Genomic DNA, 26663 nt, shown 5'->3' on the forward strand with positions numbered 1-26663 from the left:
CAAGAGCAGCTGAACTAAAATAAACATGGCAGAAGGAAGTATGCTTAGCTGCTTCTATCATATCCGTTATATAGAATCCATGATTTAATCTTTGAAAGAGGAACAGCAAGAGCTTCACAAGCATAACTTATTGTGGTTTCTCATTGCATCTGTTGCCATTTAGTTTGTTACCGTGATTGGCTAAAGACAAACCTTGGTAGGCGGGCACTAGGTGTCTCTTTGCCGAATAACAGGTTCTGAACAGATTAAATGGGAGCCTTCCCGTATTCGTCCCGTATTAAGGTGTTGAACTAAACCCAAGTGCTTCACATTATCAATCCACTTTAAACTGTTTTTATGAGTCATTTTCGGTTTACCCCTCTTGTGAAAAGTGTTAATAACCTTCTTGTGAGCTGCTGCTAAGTCACCAGTCTTCCTGATGACTAGGTAAACTAAGATTACTGAAGCACAATAGAACAATGCACCATTCAAATCTATTTCTATTAGACTAACAAAAAAAAAAAAAAATCACATTTGGGTTTTTTGTTGGCTTCAAGTAATAAGAATTCATTCATATATATATATATATATATATATATATATATATATATATATATATATATATATATATTTCAGGTGAACAATTGAATACATCAGATCAGTTTAAAGTTAATACATCAATCAAATATAGTTTTTTGTAGCTTTAACTTTAAATTTGAAGTATGGAAGTAAACTTACTAACCAATAACATGCACCGCTAATCATGACTTAATAAAGGTTTCTTCCAAATAATTGTTTAACTAACAACTTTACAAAATTATCAGAGAGCAGTTTTTAAATCATCATTTTTGTTCTGTGTATAAAATGTCTCCCCAAATACAAAGCCTTTTTACAATCCCTTAATAAGATCATTTGTCATCTGAGGACCTTTGATCAATCTCCTGGAATGATCCGCCTCAAACCAGCAAGTCAAACCAATGGTTAGTGAGTGGTGTTACCTTGGTACAGAGCTCAGATGCTCTCAGTGCTAATTGAACCATGTCTGGCAGCAGAGATTCAAACAGATGTTCCACAGCATCAGGCTCCAAGACCTTAGAGAGAGCAAGAAATCTGCTTATGCATTTTTTTCCATAAACTTCAGTTGCGACTCTATTATGCATTTAGACTGATTAGTTTAGGATATATGAAATAAACTTGACTGATGCCTATGTAAGCTAGAAGACAGGATAATAAAACATGAAAAACAATACACCCATTTAAATAAAACAGTTGCAACACTTGCATAGAAAGAAATGAAAAATGAAAGCTGTTTTATCTCTTTATTAATTTGTTTAAAAGAAGATGTGAACATTGGGCAGGATGCTTTCAAAATCCAACAATCCATAATAGTAGTCATTCAGAGAAAACATACATTACTAGCATTAAACCAGGGGTGACTCCGAAACGTCAGAATTATCAATCACAAAGCAATTTCATCGAAGTTGCACGGCCAAGCAAATTCATTAAACAACCTTCCAGGAAGCGATGCAAATGACCAAGGGTTTGAAATAAAAAGGGCCGTATGCGTCCAGAACAAGAAGGCCCGGCTGGTGATTTAGCTTGGAACATTTATATTATGGCAATAGAAGTCTGGCTAAACACTGCTGTAAGTAATGACCTAGCTGACATCATAAACGGCCCCTGTGGGTGTAATAAATGGCGCCAGTTGACAGGATGGGGATAGTAGATATAGCTGAGGTAATATTAGGCAAGTTCTGTAAATCAGCAGCAGGCAGAGCATCATATGAGCCGAGTTAACCGTCTGTACGACTTTATACCAGGTCTGCATGTCAAACTAGACCATTGACCCAATCTAGCAAGATAAATAATGGTTTGCGAAGCATTTTCTTCAACTTTTCCCCTTTTTATCTAATTTAGAAAATTTATTTTAATGCATTTTGTTGTAATATTTGATAGATCAACGCGAAATAGAGCATAACTGTAAGGTGAAGGAAATGGATAAACAAAGAAGAGAAAAAAAGCTCTTGTTCTAATGGCTCTAAACAAGTATGAACCACTTTTTTTATCATAAGCATCCATAGAATACTGGTTGAGCTGCTAAGAGAGAAATGACCTAAACAAAACCGAGGCTGTCTGTCAACAGCCATTCTGTTATTTATAAGGAAGACCAGCTGAGATGAATATTCAATGAGGTCGCCTGGCCCGTCACTCCAAGCCATTCATGTGCATTTTTCACTGACACTACATTCAAAACATTCTGCCTTAATCTGCCACAATAGCTTGAGAGCAGTAAGATACATGCTTTGTAGTTAAATCGTTTAGTTATTCTTGTGCAGGAAATGATCACAACCTAATTATAGACCTAAATTCCTCTAAAACAACCATATCTAATTGGCTGTTTTAATTATTTTTTGCAGCTGTATTAAACATATAAGAGGAAGTGTGACATTTAAGTCATTTTGGATGGATAGCAGATTCTTTTTCTTTCACAGCAAGCAATAAACATTCCTTTAAAAGGTTTAACATGGTCAATTATGTAGCTCTAAAAAGTAACCAACATTCGACCATTAAGGCTCCCTTATACCAGCCACAATCCTTTCACCTAAATGTAATTATATAAACTATGCCTTTATTCATTAAAAACACACTACAAACTGAGCCTCTCTGGTTCATATCACATCTAAATCAGATTCTAACCCTAAAATTACGCCTGTGGCAACAGCCACTCTCAGTGCAGACGTTTACTTTGATAGAATACCCTTAATAAAATCATTTATGACATGAATTTCATTTGTTAGTTATTAAAGAGAAGCTGAATGGATCAAACTACTGGATGCAATTTTTATTTTCGGTAAGTTAGCAAATGTGACCTTTTCTTTGTAGATTCAATTACTACTCAGAGCTCACCCTTAACAAATGCAGGATTTTCCACCTAGATTACATCCATTACTGCTCTGCTGAAAAATGACTCAAACAGGAGGTATACTGAGACAAAAAATAATTTATTTTTCCACATCTTATATTAAATGTTTTTAAAACAAAAAGGTTTTCCAGGTATAATCTAACAAGCTTCTGAAATGTCATTTCACCTGTATAACAACACAAAGTCTCCGCCAGGATGACTCCATCTCTTTAATGATCCAGACATACAGCCACCCTCTGAATCTTTATGGAGGATGACGCAGACCACTTTTACGCGACAGATGACGGATGATAGTCTCCAAAAACCACTGCTGAGGAAACTGGGGACTCTCAGCAAAGCACAATGAACCAATATGCCACTGAGAATCATAATAATCTTATTCCTGATGAGATCAGACCAACATCTTGAGTCTTTATGGAGTTCGATCTAGTTCTGCACATTGCTGCTTGCTGTGAGACTTTATATGCTTCCCTATGGCCACCTTTGACTATGAATACAGCTGCAACTCACTGTGTGTTCAGGATAACCTGCTGTGTTAGTCTTCCATTTAGATCACAAACTTGAACTGCTCTCATATAAGCAGAATATCTTCTAAACTTACAAATATATAATAGATCTCATAACCTCACCAATATTGCATATAATAAGAGGAATTTCTGCAAAGTCTGTGACTTTCTTAGACAAAATAAATTCGACATGGAAACTTTATTCCGGTGCGTTATATGTTAGCTAGTTCAACTCAGAAGCGTGTGCATGTATTTAAATCATTCAGTGTCATTGAACTGGATTGTATTGGAGTGTTGACCATGCAGCTCCCAATATGAACTGTTACTTGCTGTCTAATAAAGTTGAATAGAGGCCAGATTTGTAGAGCGCATCTTTTTAAAAGATGGTCCAACCTAAACTGTGTGCCTCTGCAGCTCTTCCAGAGTTGACAGGGACTTTCTCTCTGATTGAAGCTCTCCATGAAAGGCCTGTCAGGACCATCTCTGGATAAGTTTACAGTGTTGTAATATCCTTTCCATTTTAAACTGAGTCCCTAATATTCTCCGATGAACCTCTTTGCCCTGTATTGAAGTATTCATAATGAAAACTAAATCTGAGAATCAATTACAATAGGTGAAAAACTGCTGCTCCCTAAATGCACCAGTGAGCGTTATCATAGATGTTTCCTCCCAGCAGCTGTAAGACTCTGTTCCCAGTAACCTCAATAAGTTCTTACATTCATGCTGATTTTGCACAGTTTCTCCCTTAGCCGGTTAAATAACACGCTGCTGTCATTTTGCACATATCAGATGTTGCTGCTATTTTCAAATATCCATTACTGTAAAAATATCCATAGCTGTATATTGGTTATTTTATTCTCCGGGTGAACAGTTTTATATCATTAAAACACTTTACAGAACAGTATTTTATTTATCTTTCAATTCTTCACTAGTATGTCCACATTGTGTGACAATAAAGGGATTTTCTATTCTATTGTTGTTTACTCTATTCTAATTAATTAGGGGATTTCTGAAAGCATCTGGTTGCTCTAGATTTTATTCAGGGTTATAGGAGCAGGTGGGCTGAAAACAAATACATGATGCATTTTTCAGATTGTGAGATGTGTAACATTTTCCCTTCACTTTACAAAGAAACAGTGCATTTTATTCATATTTAATTTGTAGTTTTAACACATTTTGGAAAAAAAATCCAGAAGTATGGATACTTTTGCAGGGCTTATGATTTTCCTGGAAATAAAATTCTGTCCGATACCAATCTGTTCCAATAACAGCAGCTCTAGACAGGCCAGCTTTAGCAAGATCGTCCAAGCTGGCACACAGAGAAAATGCTACCATTATGCCCACCTCAAAATGTACACTTTCAGTCCAAACAAGCTCATTTTCAGCAGCGGCAATCAAATTGAATTCTCTCGCTGTTGTAGGGTTTTTAGATTCATCAGTTTTTAGATAAATATAAATCAAATATGACAATCAAAGAAAATCTCTGTTCCTCAAGTTAGATTTCTTTGCGTTTTAGAGATTTTTGTATCAACCTATAAATATCTTGTCAAGCCGCAATATTTCCTATAAATATATATATGGAAATCATTTATAAAGAGAAAGGAAAAATAACCTGAGATGCACCGATCCAATCCGATACCTGGGCTGAGCGTATCAGCTAATATATACAATACAATCCGATTCAACTGTTGAATGAATTAATATATCTCGTATATTCTCATATATCTCGTCACGTGAGTGAAGGGCTTTAGCCTTGACTAAACATAGTTAAAAACGGCAACTTATTAGTAAAGATATAAAGGTACTTCATATTACATACTAACACATAAGCAGGAAAAAGATAAAAAATTAGTTCCATGTAAAGTGTGCTAAATTGGATCTCCAATATCCGATCCAGCTAATCAGTCAATATCGGAGCTGATATCCAATTCAAGGTAAAGGGTAATAACCATAGCAAATATAGTTTACCTTGTTGCAGTACAAGTCCAATGCAGTAAAATCCCATTTTTTGGCATTTGATGCACAATATTTCAGCACTGCATCCTGTAACAAAATCATGCAAAACAATAAAAAAAAAACATTTATAATATGCTTCAAGAGAAACAAATACTTACAGCAATTTGAATGCTAGAAATCCTTTTGAATTCATACCATTAGTGTTAATAAGCTTTCTGCTTTTCTTTTCTAACCCTAAAACGCCATCTTGTGGCACAGCTTAGTAAAAACATCTAAAATATGCAAATGCTATTCCTCATTCTCATATTTATTGATTCCGATTTGCTTACCCCTAAATATTTTGCATCAACAGCATATTTTGGATAAAGACAAACTGCTGCATTCTAGGTTTATACATCTAAGAATACAAACCTCCATCCTAGTTGTTTGGTTGAAGCAGAAGGGAAAAAATATGTAACACCACTTGCCTTCAACTCAGAAGCGTTTTTAAACTTTTTGTTTAAAGTTTGTTTGATTAGATCCCACCGACTCTTGTTCTGAGGAAGAACAAATTGCATTAGAAAAGCAAGTTCAGGTTAGCAACAAATAAAGACACTGTAGTGCCACCTACTGGTTAATCAAGAGCATAACTACAACCTGCCTGAATATACAGTTCCAGTGCAAATAACAACTCTGGTGTACTTTAAAAAATGCACAACAACTTAGAAAATGTCTTATAACATATAGTTATGAGACATTTTATAAGAGATAGTTACTTAAATGCTAAAATTGAATCTGCTTGTAAGAACTTAATTTGCAGACAGTGATGTGAAGTTTGTGTCTGTAATGTTTTATGATATTAAGCAAGCAGGACAAGAAACAGCAGCTTTACCTCATCACCAATTGGAAATAGATTCCTCTGTGAGTAGGGCATCTTCACATGGATATCATCCCATGTATCGAGAAATGTAGCTGGGTTTGGGACAGGAGCGTTAAGATTTCCAAGAAGGTCTGTCTATCAGTGGGAGCAACAAGGAAAAGTGTTTTAGTGCTTCCTACGTTTTGCTGATATGAAGTCGACATACTTTTTATTGGCATAGCCTCACTTTAATTCTGGGCTTTTAATGATACATTTCAACCGTTCTTTATCTAGGGAGGAATTCTGCCATGATACATTATCTTAAATGAATTTAAAACAGGAATTTGGTCTACAAACTTTAACTTGCTTCTATTTTCTCTAATCCACACAGGATAAAAGTTAGAGATTAGATCCATACACTGGATCTAAACATATACTGACTAATATTTGCTGATGTTTCAGCAATTTAAATGTCAACATTTATATGTTTGGCATCTCTTTGATGAGTCAAAGTGAACTTAAAACTGTTTTCTATTGAGCATGGCTGTGGAAGTATCATAGTGTGGGTCTGTAGTGCACTGGAGCTGTGAAATTGAAATGTATTTCTAAAAGTTTTTCCTTTTGTTGAATAAAAGAAGTAAGTTCTCCAACCCTTATCATGACGGTGTGATGGTCAGGATCATCTTCCAGTGGACGAAGCGGCCCACCACAGTCCGGCATCCTCCTCAGCTCGCCGATTGGTGTTCCCAACCATTTAACGTCAGCAGGTGTACCTTCCTTTTTGGGATCTTGCTCCTCTGAAGTCGTATCTCGGCAACCATTTTTCACGTTGAAAGTTTGTGACGAGCCCCCCGGAAAAAAATCTGTAATTTTGGCTCTCTGATTAATAGAGTGTGAAGATCCAGCTTCATCTTGTTTGTCTAACTCCTCCTGATAGGGAGAGAGCTTCTGTGTCAGTTCGATCTCTTCGGTGTCGTTGGAATCTGGCTTTAAAGGACTGTCCTCACTAAAGTCTTGTGGTGTTAGTATCTCCGTGTCTTCATCCATTGTAAAAACTTCAGATTTCTCAGCATTTTCATAGTTTACAATAACAGCTGAAGGGTTTTGAGACCCCTGATCATCTGTCATTTCCACATCCTTCTGGCCTGGACTCTCTCCTGTTGCGCTTGAACTTTTTGAAGGCTTCACCAACCATTGATCAAGGTTATTTTTAAACTTCAGCTGTTGTTTTTTGAAGTTAGCTTTTGTTTTTATGCCGCGTAGGCCGCCTGCTCCACTTTTATGACGCGCATCCATATTTGTCTTTGCTTTGTTTTGATTCATGGCTTCATTTCCAACACTGGGATGACAAAAACTCAAACCTAACAGAAAAAAAAAACTGTAAGAAACCTAGATTGTGACAATATGTTCAAATATTGTCCGAGCAAAGTACCTTTGTAAAAAGATGCAGCTGCTGCTTGATTTTTTGTCTCAACCTTTGCCCTCCTTAACGGTTCAAAGTCTGTCAATCCAGTTATTCTATTTAACAACAAATAAGAAAACTGTAAAAGCAAATTTTGATATAACAACACGTTTTAAATGGAATAAGAAAAGATATTTACTTACAACAAAGCTTGGATAGACGCCAGAAACACTGTTTGGTTTGGTTGAGTCGAAATTAATAGTGACTTTTTCAGCTGAGAAACCAGTTTTAACAAACTCCAAAAAGCCATACATACAAACTACCTGATAAATAAAGCAAAAGGCGTGTACTTCATTAGAAAGATGAGCTATATTGCAGGAAATATATCTAGCTCCTTTGTATTCAACCAAATAACAATGGTAGCTCATACATTAGCCGGGATGCTAACCGGCTTTTTTTATTGGTTAGCTCTTCAAATAAGCAAAAAAAAAATCCTTACAGTAATATCTATTTTAGATTTAGACGCTACCACACTGGAGACATTTTGTACCCAACATTTTATAGAATGCGCTGGAAAACGGTCGCTGTTTTGTCAAATGTAAAAAGAAAAGAGAAACACTTCCGTATTATTGCTACGTCACAAGACGTCATGGGTCAGCTATAGGTCAGACACACGGACGGGGTGTTGCTGCCACCTGCTGGTCATTATTGTACTTTCAAGATTTTACATTCTGTTTATTTTTCTACTAAAAACTTAGTTTGTTCTTTTATTTCATAATTCAAATTATATTTTTTATTATAAAATGCGCATTACAACAAACAAGGAAAAGTAGCAATGTAGATATATGTGAGAAAGGATGAGAGATGAGAAAATAGACATAAATATACCTAAAAACATGGAAGTAGTCGTTGAGTTGCATAGATTGATTATGAGCTGATCTTTGAGAAAATGGGTGAAGAATCAGCAAACAAAAAATAAAATTTGAGTATTGCATCAGATTAATGACAATGTTGTGTTTTTTTTTTCTTTAAAGCCCACTGAAAGCTATGTTTTCTCAATCAGTAATTTGTATGCTGAGGCCTGAATTTCTGTGTAATTTGCACAGTGGTATGGAGGCAAAATACTCTCCACATCAGTCTGGCCAATCCAGCACAGCGTTGATTAAGCCTTGATCTGCATAAAGTGTTTCTGCAAATTACCTTCTAATTTCCTGATAAATGGCAGTGCTGATTTTAGACTTAATAAATTTCAAATTATCACTAACTGTGGAAAATGGAGTTCTGCTGGCCCAGCAGTCCTTTTATGTTTAACTAAGGAATGGTATGCTGATACTGTATATGTGATTTAGTTATGAAACACCTGGATGCATATGTGTTCTTGACCATTCCAGCTGCAATCCATGACTTGTGTTTGATCCCAAAACACTTAATCAATCTCTTTTTCTCAACCCACTTTGGGCTACATTTATATAGATTTTTTTTATTTAAACATGTATTTTATTAGTTGAGCTTCACATAATGCTTTGCCCTTTAAAACCTGGACTATAAAATAATTAACTGAAAATTATATTGTTTTTTTAATTAGGGTTGTCATTGAACTTTCTGACAAATGAAATAAAAAATAATAATTTTAAGTTAAATGACATAGTTTATTTGCATAAATTTGGATACATTAGCATTTCTGTATAATCTTTTATACTATTACTATCTATTATTTCTGTATAATCTTGTCGGTTCACTACTTGTGTCTGATTGTGGAAGTCAGGGTTTTCAAGACCAAAAAATTCCCACTAATGATGAAGAGGTTTCAAAATATCACGTATCTTATATGATAGACTTGGCCTTAAAGGGCTGTGTGAGCAGCCAACTTTTTAATTAATCAAGTACTTTTAGGATTGTAATCTTAGTTCGAAAAAGCATTTTTTCCTTTAGTTTTAAACTACTGAAAATATGAACCACTAGGTACCAATAGTAAACCTGCAGATTGAGAGCTAAATGCTCCCTTAGGGACATAAGGTACAACCAGATCTCTGATATAAGATGAATTGTGGTTATTTAGGGCTTTACACCCTCAAGTAAATAATACATGGAACCGTTTCTCAGCATCGGCCCTGGACAAGATATTTCTAATTTTCCATTATTGCTGAGATGAAAGGACATTCTAGAAAAATCTAGCTAACTTTGAAATCCCAAAAAGGATAAAAACAGTCCAAACAAAGTTCAGGTTCTAATAGTTACCTCAGATGCTGCCTCACCTTCTAGAGATTAACTAATTGGTTAAAAGATACAGTATATGTACGATCATGTAAAAACATATATTATACAATTTTTTTTTAGATAACCCTCTTAGTTTCTTTTGGGGATTTTTGAAATGGTGAATGGATAATAAGCTTATCATGTAAGTGTGCAATAATGCCTCTCTGCTGTAATTTCTGGAAGCAAGTCTCTTCTTTTATTATGTAGTTTCAGAAGGTCCTCATTTTTGAACATTCAACAACTCTTCAAATCTTTGGCTTTGCTAAATAAAGCAAGCTTGTCTTTCAGCAGTAAAATAGGACAACTATGGGCTTTGGTTTATCCAATGGCGTCTTTGGTCTTCTGGTTGTCCAGCTCAACTCTGACATGATCCAACTACAGTTTGTGTCTTTAAAGCTACTTCATTTTCTGATGCGTTTTCATTTACAGACTCTTCGATGCATTTAACAACATAATGGCATCTTATTCCACCCTCTTCATATTCCTTTTGTTTTTATTTAAAGAGGCCCGATTGTTTCCTCATCAGGTCTTTTTGTGACATTTCCAGGCTCACCTTGAGATCATAAACTTGCTGTGAGAAATCATCAATCCTATTATTGGAAGAATCTATGATCATTTCAACATTTTTTAAAATTATTTTCCTGTTGTCCAAGTTAAGCCTTAGAAAAATCTTTCTTTTATTTCAGCAACACACACTTGAGTCAAAGAACTTTACAGAATCTCTGCAAACTGTCCAAAGTAACCAAACTAATTTAGATTCATCACTATTTCTTGATTGTAGATCGATTCATGTCTCATGTTTCCACCAAATAAATAAAAGGAAAATTTTTACTTCAGATTCCTTAGGTTTTTGTTAGATTAAGACAAGCCACAACTCAGACAAACCCAGCGATGCACTGCTAATGACACAGGAAATGGAAGATTCCAATAGCTTTGGGACATATTTGAACAAGTTCAGTAACAGCTTTATTGCAAGCCTTATAACCATTAAAGGATGACTTATTTCTTTAAACCTCAGGGCATCTTGCAAGATTTAAAATATGTATTTCAAGCAATTATAAAACTGAGGCTGAGAGAAAATCCGTTTCAGTAAGACTTTTTTTTTAATTTGCAATCTATAATTTGAGGCAAACAATTGGTTTTTACAAAAATAAAAAGGAAGGACTTTTCATCTTCATATTGTAGAAATATTTGCATTACGGAGCCCTGGGGTTAGCTGGGCAGAGGCATTGCATAAGTAGAAGAAAAACAATAGAAAAAGAAAACAACTATAACCATCACATAATTATAATGAAGTTACATAGAAGCCTTTTGGCAATTCTTGAAAATTAAGACTCTTGTTGGGTTTTTTTTATAACTCAGGAGACAAAACCAAATGTTCACACAAATTGCTCTTTTTTATCTATTTAACAGCAAGTGCTCAGCAAGATTTTAATAAATTTGAAATAAAGTCAATATATGCCAACAACATGGTGACATATTTGAGCTTATCCTGCAGCCTGAGGAAAGACATCTTCAGTAGATGGACATTCTGTTCGATTCAACTCCCCTGAACCTCATAAAGCACCTGGACGCATTAATTTACTTTCTTATCGCTGGTGTTATCATTGGCAGCTGTGTCATAATGGCACTTCTCAACGCATCTTCTGGGAAACCATCCCCGCACGCGATCTCCAGCTAAGGGAAGCAGGAAAAACATGTTAAGGAGGATTTAAATCAAATAGAAAGATGAATTTATAACAGGGATTTTACTCTACCTCTCATTTCCCCCTCACTCAGAACTTTGTCTCCATACATCCACCATCTAGAAAAAAAACAAAACATTAACATGTCTCCTGGATTGATTACCCACTATAATTGGGTGTTTCTATGTAGATGATCATACTTAGTGCCACGGGTGGCCAGGATGATTTCCCCCTTACTGAGGGGGATCCTGGGCTCCTCGGTACAGGGGGTTCTAAAAAAGGTTTGCAAACCCTTAGTGAGAGGGCAGCAGGCTCCATTGTAATCCTCCACTACCTGGTACTGGACCTGCTGGTCAAGGCAAACACATAGCACATTATTTTACCGCACTGATCATGTCTTTCAGCTGTTTATTAATATAAACTCTGTGTTGTAGTGGAATATTTCTGTTTTAGATGGAAGATCTGTATTAACCATATTTCTTACACCTTTCTTTTTTTATTATTTTACATAAATCCCCGAAACCGATATTTTTATTGTTCAGCTGAATCGTACAGAATATAAATAAACCTTTCCAATGAAATTGAAATATACATTAAAATAAAATGATAATCTTTGCTTATCGAGGTGTTTTTATGATTCAATGTATATGGTGAATTAATTATGTTGAAAAACATAATTTTACTCCACCAATCTCTCTATTAACGACAAAATAAGGATTTAGCAGGTACTTACACTTCTCACTCTCTTATCGGCTTTCTGCTTCAGCTGCTCTATCTGTAAAATACACAAAAACAGAAATAATTTAAGTCAAGACTATAGCAGAGGAACATTTAACAAGAAATGCCTCTTGAGTAATATCTAAATAAATATACTGATCAGGGATTATTCGTAAACACTGTGGTTCTCAATCTTTTCAGCCTGTGCCACCAGTGGATATACCATATGTATCAGTAGATCAATTCAGAAAGGCCAGGACAGTATAACACCTTATCATGTCACTATTGACCCAATCATTTGATAAATGATTCAATAAAAACAGAACACCAAAATTAAATGCGACAGCTACGAGTTTAACTCCTCCCTGCCAGTAAGTGGCAAAGCTTTCATTCTATACTGGTTTCCATTCGGTTAGCAGGTCTGCTAACGCTAATGCAAACCTTTTTAAATGACTTGTTCAGAAGGAGGCAGCCCCCTTTGCTTCTGTCTGCACCAACACTCAAAAGCTTTACTGATGCTGGCCCTTTTTTGCTCTAATAAACACCTGAGCAACCTTATTCCTGTTGGTGCAGAATCCTTTTGTGTGGACATCGGCATCCTAACTGTAAGCAAATATTTTGGACACATCAAAATCGATTAAACAACTTCAGCCAGATTAATACTTTTATTCTGTAGAACTCTAGATGGTCTGCAGATGTATTATTCTTGGAAAAAAATAATTTTGATAAAAGAGTTATCATTCGGCTGCAGAACAAAGCAAAACAACGGAGGAAACAGAATTCATTAACAAAGAACCTACAGTTAAGGTGTGCTGGTGACACTTGGGATGAACCGGCCAAACAATGCCGTCCCCCCTCGGTGTCCCTGACCACGTAAAGAATTGTTTGAAATTCAGCCAGCGGCCGCCGAGGTCATATGGGAAGATAAACTCCTCCCCTGTTTGGTAGTGCTGTATTCTGTCTTTGGCCTAAACAGAAAAAAAAAAAAACCATAACGACATGACGCGGTATCAGTTATTTCCAATCAGCATACAAGATTGCATGATTCTACAAAATGTAAAACTATTTAACTATTAAAATGCAGAAAACATGTTTAAAACATTATTGCAATTCAACATTTTCAGCTTCCAAAATATTTTTAGAAATACTAATAATAATAACACATTTTATTTAAAATGGCGCCTTTCTGGACATTCAAGGTCACCGTACAAAAGCATAAAAACACAGTGTCAGAAACAAAATAAAAACATTAAAAAAATACAGAGGCTGTGACAGTGAAATTGATATTTAAAGACTTAAACTAAATCATAAAAATCTGCACAGAAGAATAAAAAACAATCTGACCTTTTCCTCAATCCAGGATTCGATTGAGGTTTTATTACGAAGGATGACTTTCATCTGCAAAAAAAGGAAACTTTATGAGTGATCATCAAACTCCAAACCATAGTACATTTGTGTAAAATCAGCATCAGTGCATTGCTTATTACTTTAGCTATTTTTGGAAAGTCTTAGTTTTAGTTCCTTAAAATTGATTATTCAATTTTTTCATACCAGTAACTGTGATGCATATAAAAAGTCAAAAATATGAGGGGAGCAACACAGAGTAAAAACCCAGTAAGAAGCTCTGGTGAACCTCTCACCGCTCTAAGCAGAGTTTACATAGTTAATTCTAGCTTTGCATGTTTTCAACCAAATGGACATCCCACTTGTTATTTTTGCATAACAAACAAAAACTTAAGCACACTTATGCAAAGCTTAGAGAAAAACCTACTTGAATGAAGAAAAGCATTCCAACAGCAATAGTGGTGCCCAACGCCAAACCTAAGGCAAAGAGTGTTGCAGCAAAGGCAGGCACACTGAAGGGCATGAGGGGCTGGAACTGACGCACAGCGCTCATGTCAATCTTTACGGTACTCCAACCAAATGATATCTGAAATGAAGGGAAACAAAATGAGTTTAGGACTTTTTCTCGAGCTGCAAAAAACACCACAAAGCAGCTTAAAATAGAGTAAGTAGATACCCTCTCATACAGCTGGGTGTACATGGTCATAATGAAGATAATGGCAGCGTGGGAGCATCCCAGTGGGGCGAGCAGCAGGAAGCTGGTGAAGTAAGCATGGTTTAAGTGGCCGCAGCAGTTGTTGATCCATGGGCAGTGGTGGTCCATCTTCATGACGCATCTAAACAGGAGCAGAAAAAAAAGGAGCTCATTGCTGATGGAACATAAAGTTGCACAATCAATCTCTTTAAAAAAAAACGAATGATGGTACAAGGAATCTAAAAGGCACAGAAGCACACAGACAAAAAAAAGACATAACTTTATAAAAAAAAAAAAAAAAAAAAAAAAGAGATCAAGGTTTAGTATTGAAACTAATCAATTAGTCTTACAAAATTATTTGCGTTCCAAAGTCACCAGCCTTGGTGCCATCATATAGAGGTTTTATATTTGATAAACAGATCAATAGCGTTTTAAAATCGTGTTTGTATCATCATCATATTAAGACATTTTTATCTTTTAATTTTTTGAAGCAAGTCATGCATGCGTTCATCTTAAGTCGCCTGGACGACTGCAACGCACTTTATTCGGGCATCAGCTACAAAGAACTTTCCCGCTTGCAGTTAGTCCAGAACGCTGCAGCACAGCTTTTAAGGGGTACCAAAAAACGTGAACACATCACCCCAATCCTTGCGTCTTTGCACTAAAATATTGTTTGTTTTTAAAGCCTGGAATGGACTGGCACCTCAGTATATCACAGACTATGAGGTCTGAGGGCCAGCTCCAGCTTGTGACTCCTAGGATAAATCAGAAAACCGGAGGGGACAGAGCGTTTAAATCTCGCCTTAAGACTCACTTTTATTCTCTGGCTTTAAGCATAGGTTGTGTGGTCCCCTGTGGCTTTGTCTTTATTTTATGCTTTGTTTTAAACTGTGTTATATTTATTGTTTTATATGTACCTAGTTGCATGTCCAGCACTTTGGAAATGTGTTGTTGTTTAAATGTTCTATATAAATAAAGTGTAGTGGATTGGACTTTTTACCAATAAGAAAAAAGTTCCTTCAAAAAGGGAAAGTCTTTTGTTTTTGATTGAGTTCCTACAGATTTGATTTCAAGACCCTTAAAATACCCAACTTTTTCTAACTCTTGAGTTTCCAGATTAAGCTGTAATTTCCCCTGAATGTGTTGAAAAATGTTCATATAAATCCAAACACAGCCATAATTTTTTATGGTAGATATAGTGAAAGTGGTTAAACTTTCAAAATATAACTAGAATAAACCACAGGAGGGGAAGAGGAGCAGATAGCCTGATGAGAAAATCGATGGATATAAGTGACGTACTGCATTTATAAAAATAGACGGAAGAATAACTCGACATACAGATGGACAGAGATGGAAGGAAACAGATAAACTGGTGGCTCAATAGAGGGATTTTTGGATTAATCAATAAGAGATTAACTAAACGATGAAAGAGGGATGAAAAGACAAACTAATGGATTGATGTCTGGACAAAAGTAGTTATAAATTAATAACTTCATGGATTAACAAACAGCTAAATGGTTGTACAATCAGAGGATATATGAAACCTTTTGTATGAATAATTAGCTGATTGGAACAACTGATTTTTAGAGATGTTGACATTCTTCAAACAGTAAAAGGAAGAAGGTTTGGAAATATAAAATGTATTACCTATAGTTTTCTAGACTTTCCAATCAATGTGTAGCAGCCCAAGTAGATTTGATGCATCTAAAATATAATAACTTGCGACTGTAGGTGCTAGCTTCATCTTATTGAACAGTTTTTTTTTTTCTCTCAAAGGTGTGAGAAAAAAAGACATAACTAAACTTGTTTGTGCAGGTGTTTACCTGTTACACTTTCGACAGTGGTGGGATCTGGGGGCCTTGTAACCTTGGCAAACTCTGCAGTATTGCAGGTACTGCATATCCTGTTGATTTTCCTGTTTGAAAATATAAAAAGTTAAAATCCCAACTAGAAATAAGTTATTTAACTCTGTGTGGCTAAATTAGCAGATAGATTGAGATTGTTGAGACATCAGTACATCAAAAATATTCTTACGGGTTTCCAGCCCAGAGGAATGTATCCTGGTCCAACAAACATAGCGTTGAAGTAATTGTAGAGAATGAGTACAGTCCAGTTGATGAGCATGATGAAGTTAATGCTGCCTCCTGTAGTGTCCAGAGGCCAGTACCAGATAATGGAGTCAATGATCGCCATGGTCGAGCATATAGCGATGACAGACAGCGCTATGATTGGACCCCAGTGGCACAACCGCCGAACCTCATGGAGGTTCTCGAATGTCACAAAGGTTGACAGGACCTTCATCCTTTCAACCAGACGATAATTAAAGTCTCTTTTGGTCAATGTTTTAAAATCAATGTTCAATGAGCTCCTCTTTTCCTCTGCTATCTTGCACGGCTAGCGGTGCACATGTTTTTGTCGTCTACTCTGCAACAACTCCCCGTCCTGCCGTCGAGTCGTTCGGGATCTTCGTGTCCCCCTAATCCTTGTTGTGCTGAAGACCAGCATTCTTTTATGTCAACATCTGTGACAGGCCATCCCTGTTATAGACAGATTTCCCATCTGTAAGGGAGAGAAAAACTGTTTTAAACCCAGTTTCATGTGGAAAGTAATAAGTAATAAACAAACAAAAACACAGATGGCTGTTTGTAGAGTGCTAGACCAACACCTATCCATGGAAAGTTAAGCGGAAGAAAAATGTTTGGGGGAAAAAAACGGCAAAATTAACAGAACATATTTGCTACCTTATTATGAGGCATGAATAAAACAAAACAGACTGTTCCTCAAAAATTTAAATTCCTGTATTCAGAAAAAAAGTAAATATATTTAATTTGGAAATTAAAGTTGCATGATGACATTATATTACGGTACCTTTTTCAAATGTGTATGCCAGTAGCTCACTCTGGTTGTTACTTATCCTTTGTTTTTGCTTAATCTGTGTGTAGATAAAACCTTCAGTGTATATTTACAACAAAACTATAAAAATCAGTTTTACCCCTTGAAAAAGTCTTAATGCATTATTCGCCTATTATGCATATTTGGGTTTTTATTAGCCTAACCCTTGATCGAACATAAAGTGGGAAAACATTTCCTGGTTTACATCACTGGGTGGGATAATCGCGTGACTTTTCTAACTAAATATATAAAACATAAATGAATTATGGTCTTATAAATTAAGGGGAAACTGGTGTATCAACCAACAGACCAGCAGCAACAACATAAATCTTAAATGTTTTTCTTTTTCGAACAGCTGAATTTCTCTTACTTATGGAAGACGATTAGGGCCACTGAAAAAATTTAAAAGTTAACTGATTTTTAAATTTTATTTCAGTATAATATATGTTTAATTATTTTCAGTATAATCTCAGAATTCTGATTTTATTTCTAAGAATTCTGACTCTAATCTCAGAATTCTGACAGCTAACAAATAAGGCTGGGTAAAAAAATCGATTCCTTTACATTTTTGCAACATCGATGTCTAGGGAAAGAGATCGATTAGTTTTATAGTGACGCGTGTGACGTTCACATTCAAATGAGCAGGAAAGATGCACTCAAGATTACTTCATGCCAGACAGCTGCAAATATAGACATTAACAAATTGAGGCTGACCAGCAAACACCCTGTAGTTGTTACAGACAACACTGCAAATATGGTTGGTGCAGTGAAGATAAAGCAGCTCATGCATTTCTGCTGTGTCCCCACTGTGTCACGTCTGCTTGCTTGAGTGAGGCTTCACTTTTTTCACTTTTCACAAACAAGTTTGCACTTTTGAGACAGTTTTGTTCACATCTAAAGTTTAAGCTGTCTGATTTAAAGGTTTGCACTTTTTGTTTAATATAACAGGAAAAAATACATGAGTATTTTATTTAAACACAGTTGAACCACTTTCATTATTGTAAAAACAGATCAAATCAAAATTAATCGATTTAGAACTGTATGAATCAAAGTTGAATCGATTCAGGACTTTATAGCATAGGGCTAAAATACCCAGCCCTACTAACGTACATGTTAGCATCAAGCCGTAGCCATGTCTGTTTTAGAGACTAAACTAGTTCTCTTGCTCTTCCATGAATTAAAATAGCATCACCGGGGACCCCTTGGGCACGTAAAAAGTTGCCTAATTCTGTCATTTTCCACCAATGTGTTACTGGCCTTCCCAAACAACTCACATCTTTGTCAGTGAAGCTGAGTGCTCCCAGATCTCTTCCTTCATGGTGCCCATCTACATTAAGATCAACAATTCTGAGATTAAAGTCAGGATTCTGAAAAGAAAAGTCAGAATTCTGAGATTTAATTCAGAATTCTGAGAAGAAAAGTCAGAATTCTGGGAAGAAAAGTCAGAATTGTGAGATTAAAGTCAGAATTGTGAGATTAAAGTCAGAATTGTGAGATTAAAGTCAGAATTCTGACGTTTTCTTCCAAATTAAACTGAAATGATATTTAAAAATCTGTTAACTTTTTTTTTTCCTCCATTTGCCCTAATCCTCTTCCGTACTCACGACCACAATATTCAACTTTGCTTTATTTTTCCAGTTTTTGGGACATTTCAGAAATTATTTCTTTCCGACATACGAAACGGAAGATCGACTGATGAGCTTATAAAAACACAATAAATCAGCAGTATAATGAATAAATATATTTTGGATGCAACTATAAAAAACAACAAATATAATTTAGGCTAATTTGTCAATAATAAGCTTCTGATGCCAAGCTAGCTAATTCGAACCAAGGGTGGAAATAAAACAAGAAGATCTGCGAATTAAAACATATTACTTTGTTTTAAAGAGGGAAATAAGACCACTATGATTTAATGACTGATTTAATACTCCAGAAGACGAATTATCGTCATATCACTCAAGCTAATGAGGAGGTTTCTCCTTAGCTCTATAGCCAACTAACGTTAACTGTCCTAGCTTCCTCTTTGCCAGTTTCAACGCGACCACCGTTAAAATGAGAACAATTTCCCCAAAACATAGAAGAAAAGGTCCCACATAAAGCTCTAACAAGAAACCATTCCGTTCACGCATTTGAATTCTGTTAGTTAAAAGCTATAATGCTGTCACTTTGAAATTACAAACCTTTCCACTTGCCTTTTTCCTTCAATTTCTTATCGTGTGTACGGGGTGGGAACCTTCCTCATCGTCGGCATTTGGGAGCGAACGTATTTAAATTTCTGTTAACATTATTTTTAAAGAAATATATTTTTAAGAAATAAAAAATATTAAATAAAAAACAACGATAAAGCGTAAAGCAAACGTGAAAGGCAAACAATTTTAACTCACCGAACACGCCTCCGTAAAATAAATTAAGTCCAGTTTCTAGTCGACTCCTTTTTGTTGTGACTCCAGGAAGAGACTCCATTCGATACTTGTTGTTATTATCCTGAGCTAACTACGAACCTGCCAGCTTATTGTGTGTTTAAACGTATTGTTTAAGGATGTCTTCAGACTTTGAGACCTACGAGCAGGACTTTGGAACTATTACCGCAGAAGTAACTAACAAAATTGGTAAAATTCCCAAACTAAGTGGAGGTAAGAGGACTCAATTTGTTAATGCGAATCTGTGAGCCGTTAGCTAAGGTATCAGTTAGCTATCAGGGCTCAGCTGAGAGGAGGAGGTAGAAGTGTTAGGTGAAGCTGACTTTCTGTTGTGACACAGTTATTAGATATTATTGAATAAGAAATTATTTGAATGTGTCATGTGGCTTGTTGAGTTACATACTTGATGTAACAGGTTGCCTGTGATGTATCTTTGATTTATTCAACCAACAGGGACTGTAAAGGGCTGCATTTTCTGACCAATAAGATTAAATCGATAAGATAAACACTTTAAAACTTTTGAAAAGCTGTAAAATACTGTCATATGCGGTGTTTGGAAAAGGCAAGATGTAAACTAATCTGTTGTGGCAATAATAAAACTTTCAGTCTACACAAGTTATTACCCCTTTACTCTGATATACAATAAACATTCCAGGGCAAAGTGTTGCCTCAATAAGAGCCCCTTTAATAATTATGATTTTAATAATTTGCTCTTTCAGTAACTTTCAATCAGTGAATTATTATAAAAGAATGCCCTTATATTTTGTGTTTAGATTAAATGTTGCTTAATTAAATGTCAATAGTTATTTTAGTCCAAAAAAAAATGTCCATTTTACACACACACACAAACACACACGCACGCACACACACACACACACACACACACACACACACACACACACACACACACACACACACACACACACACACGTATATATATATATATATATATATATATATATATATATATATATATATATATATATATATATATATATATATATATATAAACTTAACAGACCCTTAGGAGGTGATTTCAAAATTTTACTTTTTTTTTGTAAGAAAGCAGCCCAATGTAATAACAATTGCTCATCTTCAGACAATGGTATGATACTTATTGACTCTGCTAACAGTATGCCAGTTATACAGAATAAACATACCTGACTTATTTGCTTATATAGGCCTATGAGATAAGAAATATACACTTAAGCTAAAAAGTGTCCTTGGTAGGGAGGTAATGCTATTGAATGTACTGTGGACTTTAAGATTAGAACTCTGTTTAGGGATTTCAGGAATTTCTCAGCATTTTATTTAGGTTAACACAATTTAAACTCCTCAGTTTATGGGTTAAGACTGCGGATAACAACAATATTACAACTATGGAACTGTTGTATTGTTAAAAACAGAGGATTTTAATAAGCCTTTCAGAGTAATTAAGAAAAATTCTAAGCAGGTTATGTTTAAGACCTTTCTGTTTCTGTATAAGGCCTGAACAATATGGCCAAAATGTATACACTGACTTTCAATTACAGTTAAAGCTGCAGTAACTGTGTTTTTTAAACCCATGAATTATTTTCACATACGTGAGAAAAGTGCAGTGAAAATGTGAATCCCGCGCCCTTCAGACTCACCGAATCACCCTGAACACTGGCAGGGAAGTGAACAGTTGGGCTATCCCTCTGCCAGCAGAGAGCCAGCAAGGGTGAAGTTCCCACTTTCAGAAGGATTTCCAAATGGCTGTCAAGCCAAACCAACCATTTTTCCCATTTTTTTTCCTACCCAATAAAATAAAGCCATGCTGCGCTGGTGCGCAGACGCGGTTCAGAGGTGGATCAGAGTATCGTCTCTCAATCTGATAGTTTGGATATTGGTTGAGATCTGACCATCGGCTCCAACGTAGAGAAAAGATCAAAAGAAAAAGGACTATCAGCTAAGTTTCAAAAATATAAAAATGATACGGGTTTTTATAGATCCCACCCTTGTGTGTGTAATTTTATTATCCAACCCTAAATGTAATGGTTTCTAAATTATATACATATTTTGAGGAAAAACTAAATAAATATCAAGTTAAAATAATATTTTAGTTTGGGGAATACATGAGTTTCTGGGAGGGAGTCTCTGCTAAGACTACTGCCCCTGTGCACCAGTCCTGGATTAATAGATGGTGACATTTATGAGTAATTTATATAAAATAGAATAACAATATGGGTATTATCCCACAATGAGGAAATTTGGGCACAACAATGGCAAAAACTAATAAAAAAATCACAACAGATCTTACCATCAAATTTAAAGAATATTATTTAATTGCTAATGTGAAATGAGTATTTTAGCTATAAAGCAAAGAGAAAATAATTTGTAGAGAGGGAAATACTGTGCAATTACTAAAGGTTATTAATGTCAGAATGCAATATTATACTTAAATTGGAAGAATTAGAACAGTCTAATCAAAGTATGATTTAAAAAAATAACAGAAAATAAAATATGCAAAATAAATACTCCCTGAAAAATGTAAAAATCCATATTGGAATCTGAGAGACAATGATTCTAGATCAGATCAGGAAGCTGTGGAACCACGTGCGTGTTTAACACCACTTAAATTGAATTTCCTTGGAGCAGCAGAGATTATAAGGATAATTGATCATACCATTAAAAAATGTTTTTCTCCTTAAACTACTTGTTTTCTATGCAATAAAATACATTTGAGTTTTAAAAAAGATCACTATTAGGCTCTTGTCCAGAGATTTTTGGTGCTTTAACTGACAATGAATGATTATGAAACTTATGATACTAAGATGGATAAATTAGTTAATACATATGGATACATAAATACATTTGTATGAATCGATTTATCTGTGTTGTAAATAGACACATATTTCTCAGCTTTCTAGCAGAGTAGTTGGCAACTTATAAAGACAAATCTCAGCTATTTCCTATTTCTCCTAGAAACTGTGGGCCTGCAGTCTCCTGTTGATGCCTGTTTAGGGATTCCATGTTAAAAATATGCTCTCGCAATTTCAGTTTCTGCAGTGAGGCACCTAGATAGAGAGTAACAGAAGCAAAGCATGATGCAAAAAATGAACTGGAAATCACAATGTTTGTTTACAACCCATCAGAAACCGTAGAAAACTTCTCCCTACTTGTCTGCACTCGGCTCGTATGTTTGTGTTGAGATATAAATACTTAATATATATTTGGAAGTATATATTATTTACAGATGCTAAAGCAATTTAGGATTTTATATTTTAATTGTCAGATACCTTTTTGAGCTCCTGCTTCTCGATGTTTATATCCTGTCATTGGGAGTTTTCTTACTCGGAATGCATAATTAAAACCGAGTATACAACTATATCTACTGTGTTAATTGTTTGAATAAAAATTCAAATTTCATGCAGTGAAACAACTACTAAAACTGTTAAATTAGGGTTGGATAAAAATGGTCCACCCTTTTCTTCTTTATTTACTTTACTGTTTGCAAAACTCCTCATCTGTCTGTCATCAATTTGTAATTTCATTAAATTTCTATACATATTTCACATCCCTCCACCTTCAGCTGGAGAGAGACACACAATCTCACCTTTCTCTCCATCGCCTCTGGCTGTTTACTGTGTACGTTGTGAGGTTAGACACAGGTTTTAAAAATGTATTTGAGAACTGGCAAAAGGTAATCTTGGCTCATGGATCCATAATAAATGAAGATCTAGGGTTGGCTTTTTTGTTACAATATTCCAGTCCACAACTGATAAAGCGTAGGCTTTGCTTTTGAGTTAGAAGTTTGCTTGAGTCTCTGTTTAAATATTTGAAAATATTCTTAAAATTTGACAGATACTTCTAGTGATTATGGGTTTGTTTAATGAAAAATATATGTGGGGACATGAACAGCGCCTGTGAGTAGTTCAGAAGAAAAAGCTGGAGTTCTCTTTATTATGTGCAAGTCCTGTCTATTCCATTAATAGAAAACATAGTGATGTTAATGAGGATATTCAGTTTGTTTTCAAACATATTGTTTTTTTGTTGGCTTTCTTTAAGGTCTGACCCGTTTATTTACTCTTATTTTGACATTTCAATCTGACATTTTTATAATGTTAACTTGTAAAGTGTACAAATGGTTTGATACATGTATCAGACTGAACTGTTTCACTTATGTCCTCCTGATTGGGTAAACATGAAACATAAATCTAATAAGTTATTTCTTACAAATTAACTTCTATAATTCTTATGAATTGAAGTACTATTGCCTTCCAGGTACTATAACACAAACGAAATATACATATGCTGAAGGATTTTATATATATATAAAACTAAGAGAAAAAAACAATCAGATTAATCGTGATTAATCAGTTAATAAAATAATTGTCAAGTATTTTATTAAATAAGTGTTAACTGGAGCATAGAGACTCTAAAGAAGGCCATTAAGTATAAGAGCAACCCAAATAGAGCATAACATGATTTGTCTGTATTTCTGAGTCTTGAAGCGAAATCACTTTAGACATAAGTGTTTCTTTGTGTGCTTACAGATTGATCTACACATTTGCAAATCTTAGTACACATTTGTAGATCTGAATACAGATTTGTGGATTTTTTTTTTTTTTTTTTTACACATTTGCAAACTGGATTAGACACACAACTAGTTTTACACATTTGCAGATTGATGTACAGACACACAAAATCTGCTGACACATTTCCAGATTAATTTGCACATTTTCAAGTCCCGTATCACGCTCACAAATCGAGATACAGACACACTACTCTCCACAAGCATGTGCAAATCATTTTGCAACAATATTGCTCCCATAAATAGTAGTACATGTAATAAATAGTGACTGATAAAGGTGGCAGTTCTTACTTTTGTTGCAAAAAAAACAACAATAGAAATTTTGTATTTGTTTCAGTATTTGACCTGATATTTGCTGATCTGAGTTGATTAAAGGAACATCTATGGGGTATTCTGCCTGGTCTGTTGGTTACCATTGACTAATAATAAGGGATACAAAAAAACTCCATCAAACAAATAAAAAAAAATGCTGCTACATTGTAAATAACTGTTCAAATAGTTGTGGTCTGTCCTACTTTATTTCTTCTTCTTTTTTTAAACCTCTATTTTATTAAAAAATGTTAGATTTAATGAAGAAGTCCTTAAACACCAATTAACCCATCAGCCCATTCTATGGATGTTCTTTGAAGGGATTGTGGCACTAAGAGCTAATTTTACAGCAAAGACAAATTTAGCACCTGCAAACAAAGTGTGAGTGCTGCTGCCATAAATAACTGCTGGAACTTGAAGTCTTAATGAGTTTCTATGGGTAAAGCAGAAGAGCAGCCATGGGGTTAGGTCTGGAAACAGAGGGTTCATCACTCTGAGCGGGATTCATAGCTCTGGCAAGTGAGCAAAGCTGACACCTCCCATCCCTTTGAGTTGGCATGAGGCATCTCAGTGCTCCTCAGCAGAAACCAACAAAGGCCCCCACACACGCCTTAACTAAGAGACATCAAATGTTGGCTCGTCGTGTGGAGAGAATGTGTAAATATATCTTCAAATGTGTCCTCGTGTGTCGTTCCTTTCCGCTGTCTTTCTGTTGCTCTACCCCGTCTCTTCCCCTGTTGTGGGGGAGTTTGGCTGTTGTCACGAAGCTCTGTTCCTCCATCGGCTGATCAATAATGTTTTGTTTTTTTCTCTTTCAGAGGAGAAGACACAGCTGGTTCTAAATGTCGACAAACAGCTTGAAGAAGTCAGAGAGCTGGTATGTCTTTGATCAGTAATTTTCTCCCTTTCCTATTTTCTAAATTATAAATTAGTGGAAAGGGGGTGGGGGGGCTGAGGGGGTGGGGCAGTTTTCACAGCAACCAGACGACTGCACCTGTATCGTTCTGGTGCTGACATGACATGCAGACATGCACGCACTTCACATGGCGGAAAGGAGGCTTCCTCCTCACATGATGCTTCCCGGTAATCTGCTTTTAAGTGACACCCTCATGACACATTTCAAGCCATTATCTTGAGGTGGAAGACTTCATGTTGCTGTTTAGAAAAAAATAAATAAAAATAAGCAGTCACCCGACTGAGACAAATTGTTTTTGCAGTTGTCTCGTTATGGCATGGTGATTAGTTTCCTCCAAGTCTGCCGAGAAGAGATCAGTGTACCAATGCATCATATGTACTTCTCTCTCATCCGCTATGACACTGTTGGGCCCATTCATGTCATATTTTGATGCTGTATTTATTTACAGAGCTGCTCTACTTTGTTGCTGCTTTTATCACAGCTGAGTGACATGAGCAGGAGATATTTTGTTATTATTGTCAGCGCCGGGGCATAATAAGGAAGATAATGTTGCTGAAGCTGTATAGTATTACTTTAAAATTTTAAATGTAAAGTATTTTTAAAGCTCTTTCATGTCGCTCCTATAGAAGGCAATATGACCACCTCCACAACTGGATGGTCTTACTTTTTAATAGAGTACCATCCTCTTCTAATGGTGTTATGTTTATATGTTAGTTTGTTAGCAGTATTATTTTTAAAGTTGGGAATTTTTTACCATAAGATGACCTCATGCAAAGGAACAACCCGTTAAATTTTGGTAATGATCCCCATTTTGGATTTTTTTCTAAAGGATTTTCTAACATTGTGAGAAAGGGACATTTGGTGGGAACAAGCAGTTCTCCCTAAACCAGATGGTGGCAGCAGTAACTATTGACAGTTTCAGCACCGGATTCAAAGGCTACGTTCACACTGCAGGCCTTGATGCTCAATTCCGTTTTTTTTGTGAAATCTGTTTTTTGCATTGCCATTCACATTTCCAAGTATATGCGACTTGTATGTGATCTCCTGTGTGAACTGCAGTCATACGACATTTCCCTCATGCGCAGTAGAGGACGCAATGACATCACAGGCCAGCGTGCTCTGTGTTCACGGAAGTAAACATGGATGGTAGTGCCGGAGTGCATCTAGCGATCTTTCCCCAACCATAAAAACACAATCCTTTCTAGATGGTTAAACATAAATACTGCTCTCCGCATCATCGTCCGGCATGATTGTTGTTTTTCTTGCCA

At 35.6% G+C, this 26663-nt stretch overlaps 3 protein-coding genes across 9 annotated transcripts in view; 1 reads left to right on the plus strand and 2 right to left on the minus strand.

Moving 5' to 3' along the window:
• Nucleotides 1-8225, minus strand: part of LOC119774950 (poly(ADP-ribose) glycohydrolase-like) — a 28898-nt gene extending 20673 nt beyond the window's left edge. The window contains exons 1-7 of the mRNA XM_038272741.1: nucleotides 7808-8225; nucleotides 7635-7720; nucleotides 6854-7563; nucleotides 6236-6358; nucleotides 5832-5900; nucleotides 5377-5451; nucleotides 978-1070 (exon numbers count right to left, since the gene is read on the minus strand). Coding sequence (XP_038128669.1) covers nucleotides 978-1070; nucleotides 5377-5451; nucleotides 5832-5900; nucleotides 6236-6358; nucleotides 6854-7563; nucleotides 7635-7720; nucleotides 7808-7914 — 1263 coding nt within the window. The 5' untranslated portion in view covers nucleotides 7915-8225. The remainder of the gene's footprint in view (nucleotides 1-977; nucleotides 1071-5376; nucleotides 5452-5831; nucleotides 5901-6235; nucleotides 6359-6853; nucleotides 7564-7634; nucleotides 7721-7807) is intronic.
• Nucleotides 8226-10942: 2717 nt separating this feature from the next.
• zdhhc6 (zinc finger DHHC-type palmitoyltransferase 6) lies at nucleotides 10943-19687 on the minus strand. Of its 4 annotated transcripts, none has more exons than XM_038272646.1 (11): nucleotides 19580-19687; nucleotides 16335-16859; nucleotides 16124-16215; nucleotides 14283-14442; nucleotides 14034-14192; nucleotides 13607-13660; nucleotides 13063-13230; nucleotides 12279-12320; nucleotides 11746-11894; nucleotides 11618-11664; nucleotides 10943-11537 (listed from the first exon to the last, which is right to left on the minus strand). In XM_038272646.1, exons 2-11 carry the CDS (start codon nucleotides 16599-16601, stop codon nucleotides 11437-11439), a joined length of 1239 nt encoding a protein of 412 aa, XP_038128574.1. In that variant the 5' UTR covers nucleotides 16602-16859; nucleotides 19580-19687; the 3' UTR covers nucleotides 10943-11436. The 4 variants fall into 4 exon arrangements, with proteins under 4 accessions (XP_038128574.1, XP_038128576.1, XP_038128573.1 ...); XM_038272648.1 differs by lacking the exon at nucleotides 19580-19687 and adding an exon at nucleotides 19376-19553 and having other exon boundaries at nucleotides 11746-11891; XM_038272645.1 differs by lacking the exon at nucleotides 19580-19687 and adding an exon at nucleotides 19376-19552.
• The window catches only part of vti1a (vesicle transport through interaction with t-SNAREs 1A), a 180396-nt gene continuing 173356 nt past the window's right edge, over nucleotides 19624-26663 (plus strand). For 3 of the 4 annotated variants that reach the window (XM_038272650.1, XM_038272654.1, XM_038272651.1), the window contains exons 1-2: nucleotides 19625-19828; nucleotides 25298-25356. In XM_038272650.1, coding sequence (XP_038128578.1) covers nucleotides 19735-19828; nucleotides 25298-25356 — 153 coding nt within the window. In that variant the 5' untranslated portion in view covers nucleotides 19625-19734. Of the gene's footprint in view, nucleotides 19829-25297; nucleotides 25357-26663 lie in introns of all 4 variants that reach the window. The other variant, XM_038272653.1, reaches the window with a different exon arrangement.

The sequence above is a fragment of the Cyprinodon tularosa genome, unplaced genomic scaffold, assembly GCF_016077235.1.
Source record: "Cyprinodon tularosa strain WSP-4 unplaced genomic scaffold, ASM1607723v1 ctg84, whole genome shotgun sequence".
Classification (NCBI taxonomy): Eukaryota; Metazoa; Chordata; class Actinopteri; order Cyprinodontiformes; family Cyprinodontidae; genus Cyprinodon; species Cyprinodon tularosa.

What these genes read in the sequence shown, in the direction of transcription:
- zdhhc6 (XM_038272646.1), bottom strand. Translation starts at nt 16,601, where the DNA reads ATGAAGGTCCTGTCAACCTTTGTGACATTCGAGAACCTCCATGAGGTT. An exon ending in GAATGCTTTTCTTCATTCAA is followed by an intron (nt 13,661 to 14,033) that starts GTAGGTTTTTCT and finishes CTTTTTTTGCAG; the next exon opens with ATGAAAGTCATCCTTCGTAA. An exon ending in CTGGCCACCCGTGGCACTAA is followed by an intron (nt 11,665 to 11,745) that starts GTATGATCATCT and finishes TTTTTTTTCTAG; the next exon opens with ATGGTGGATGTATGGAGACA.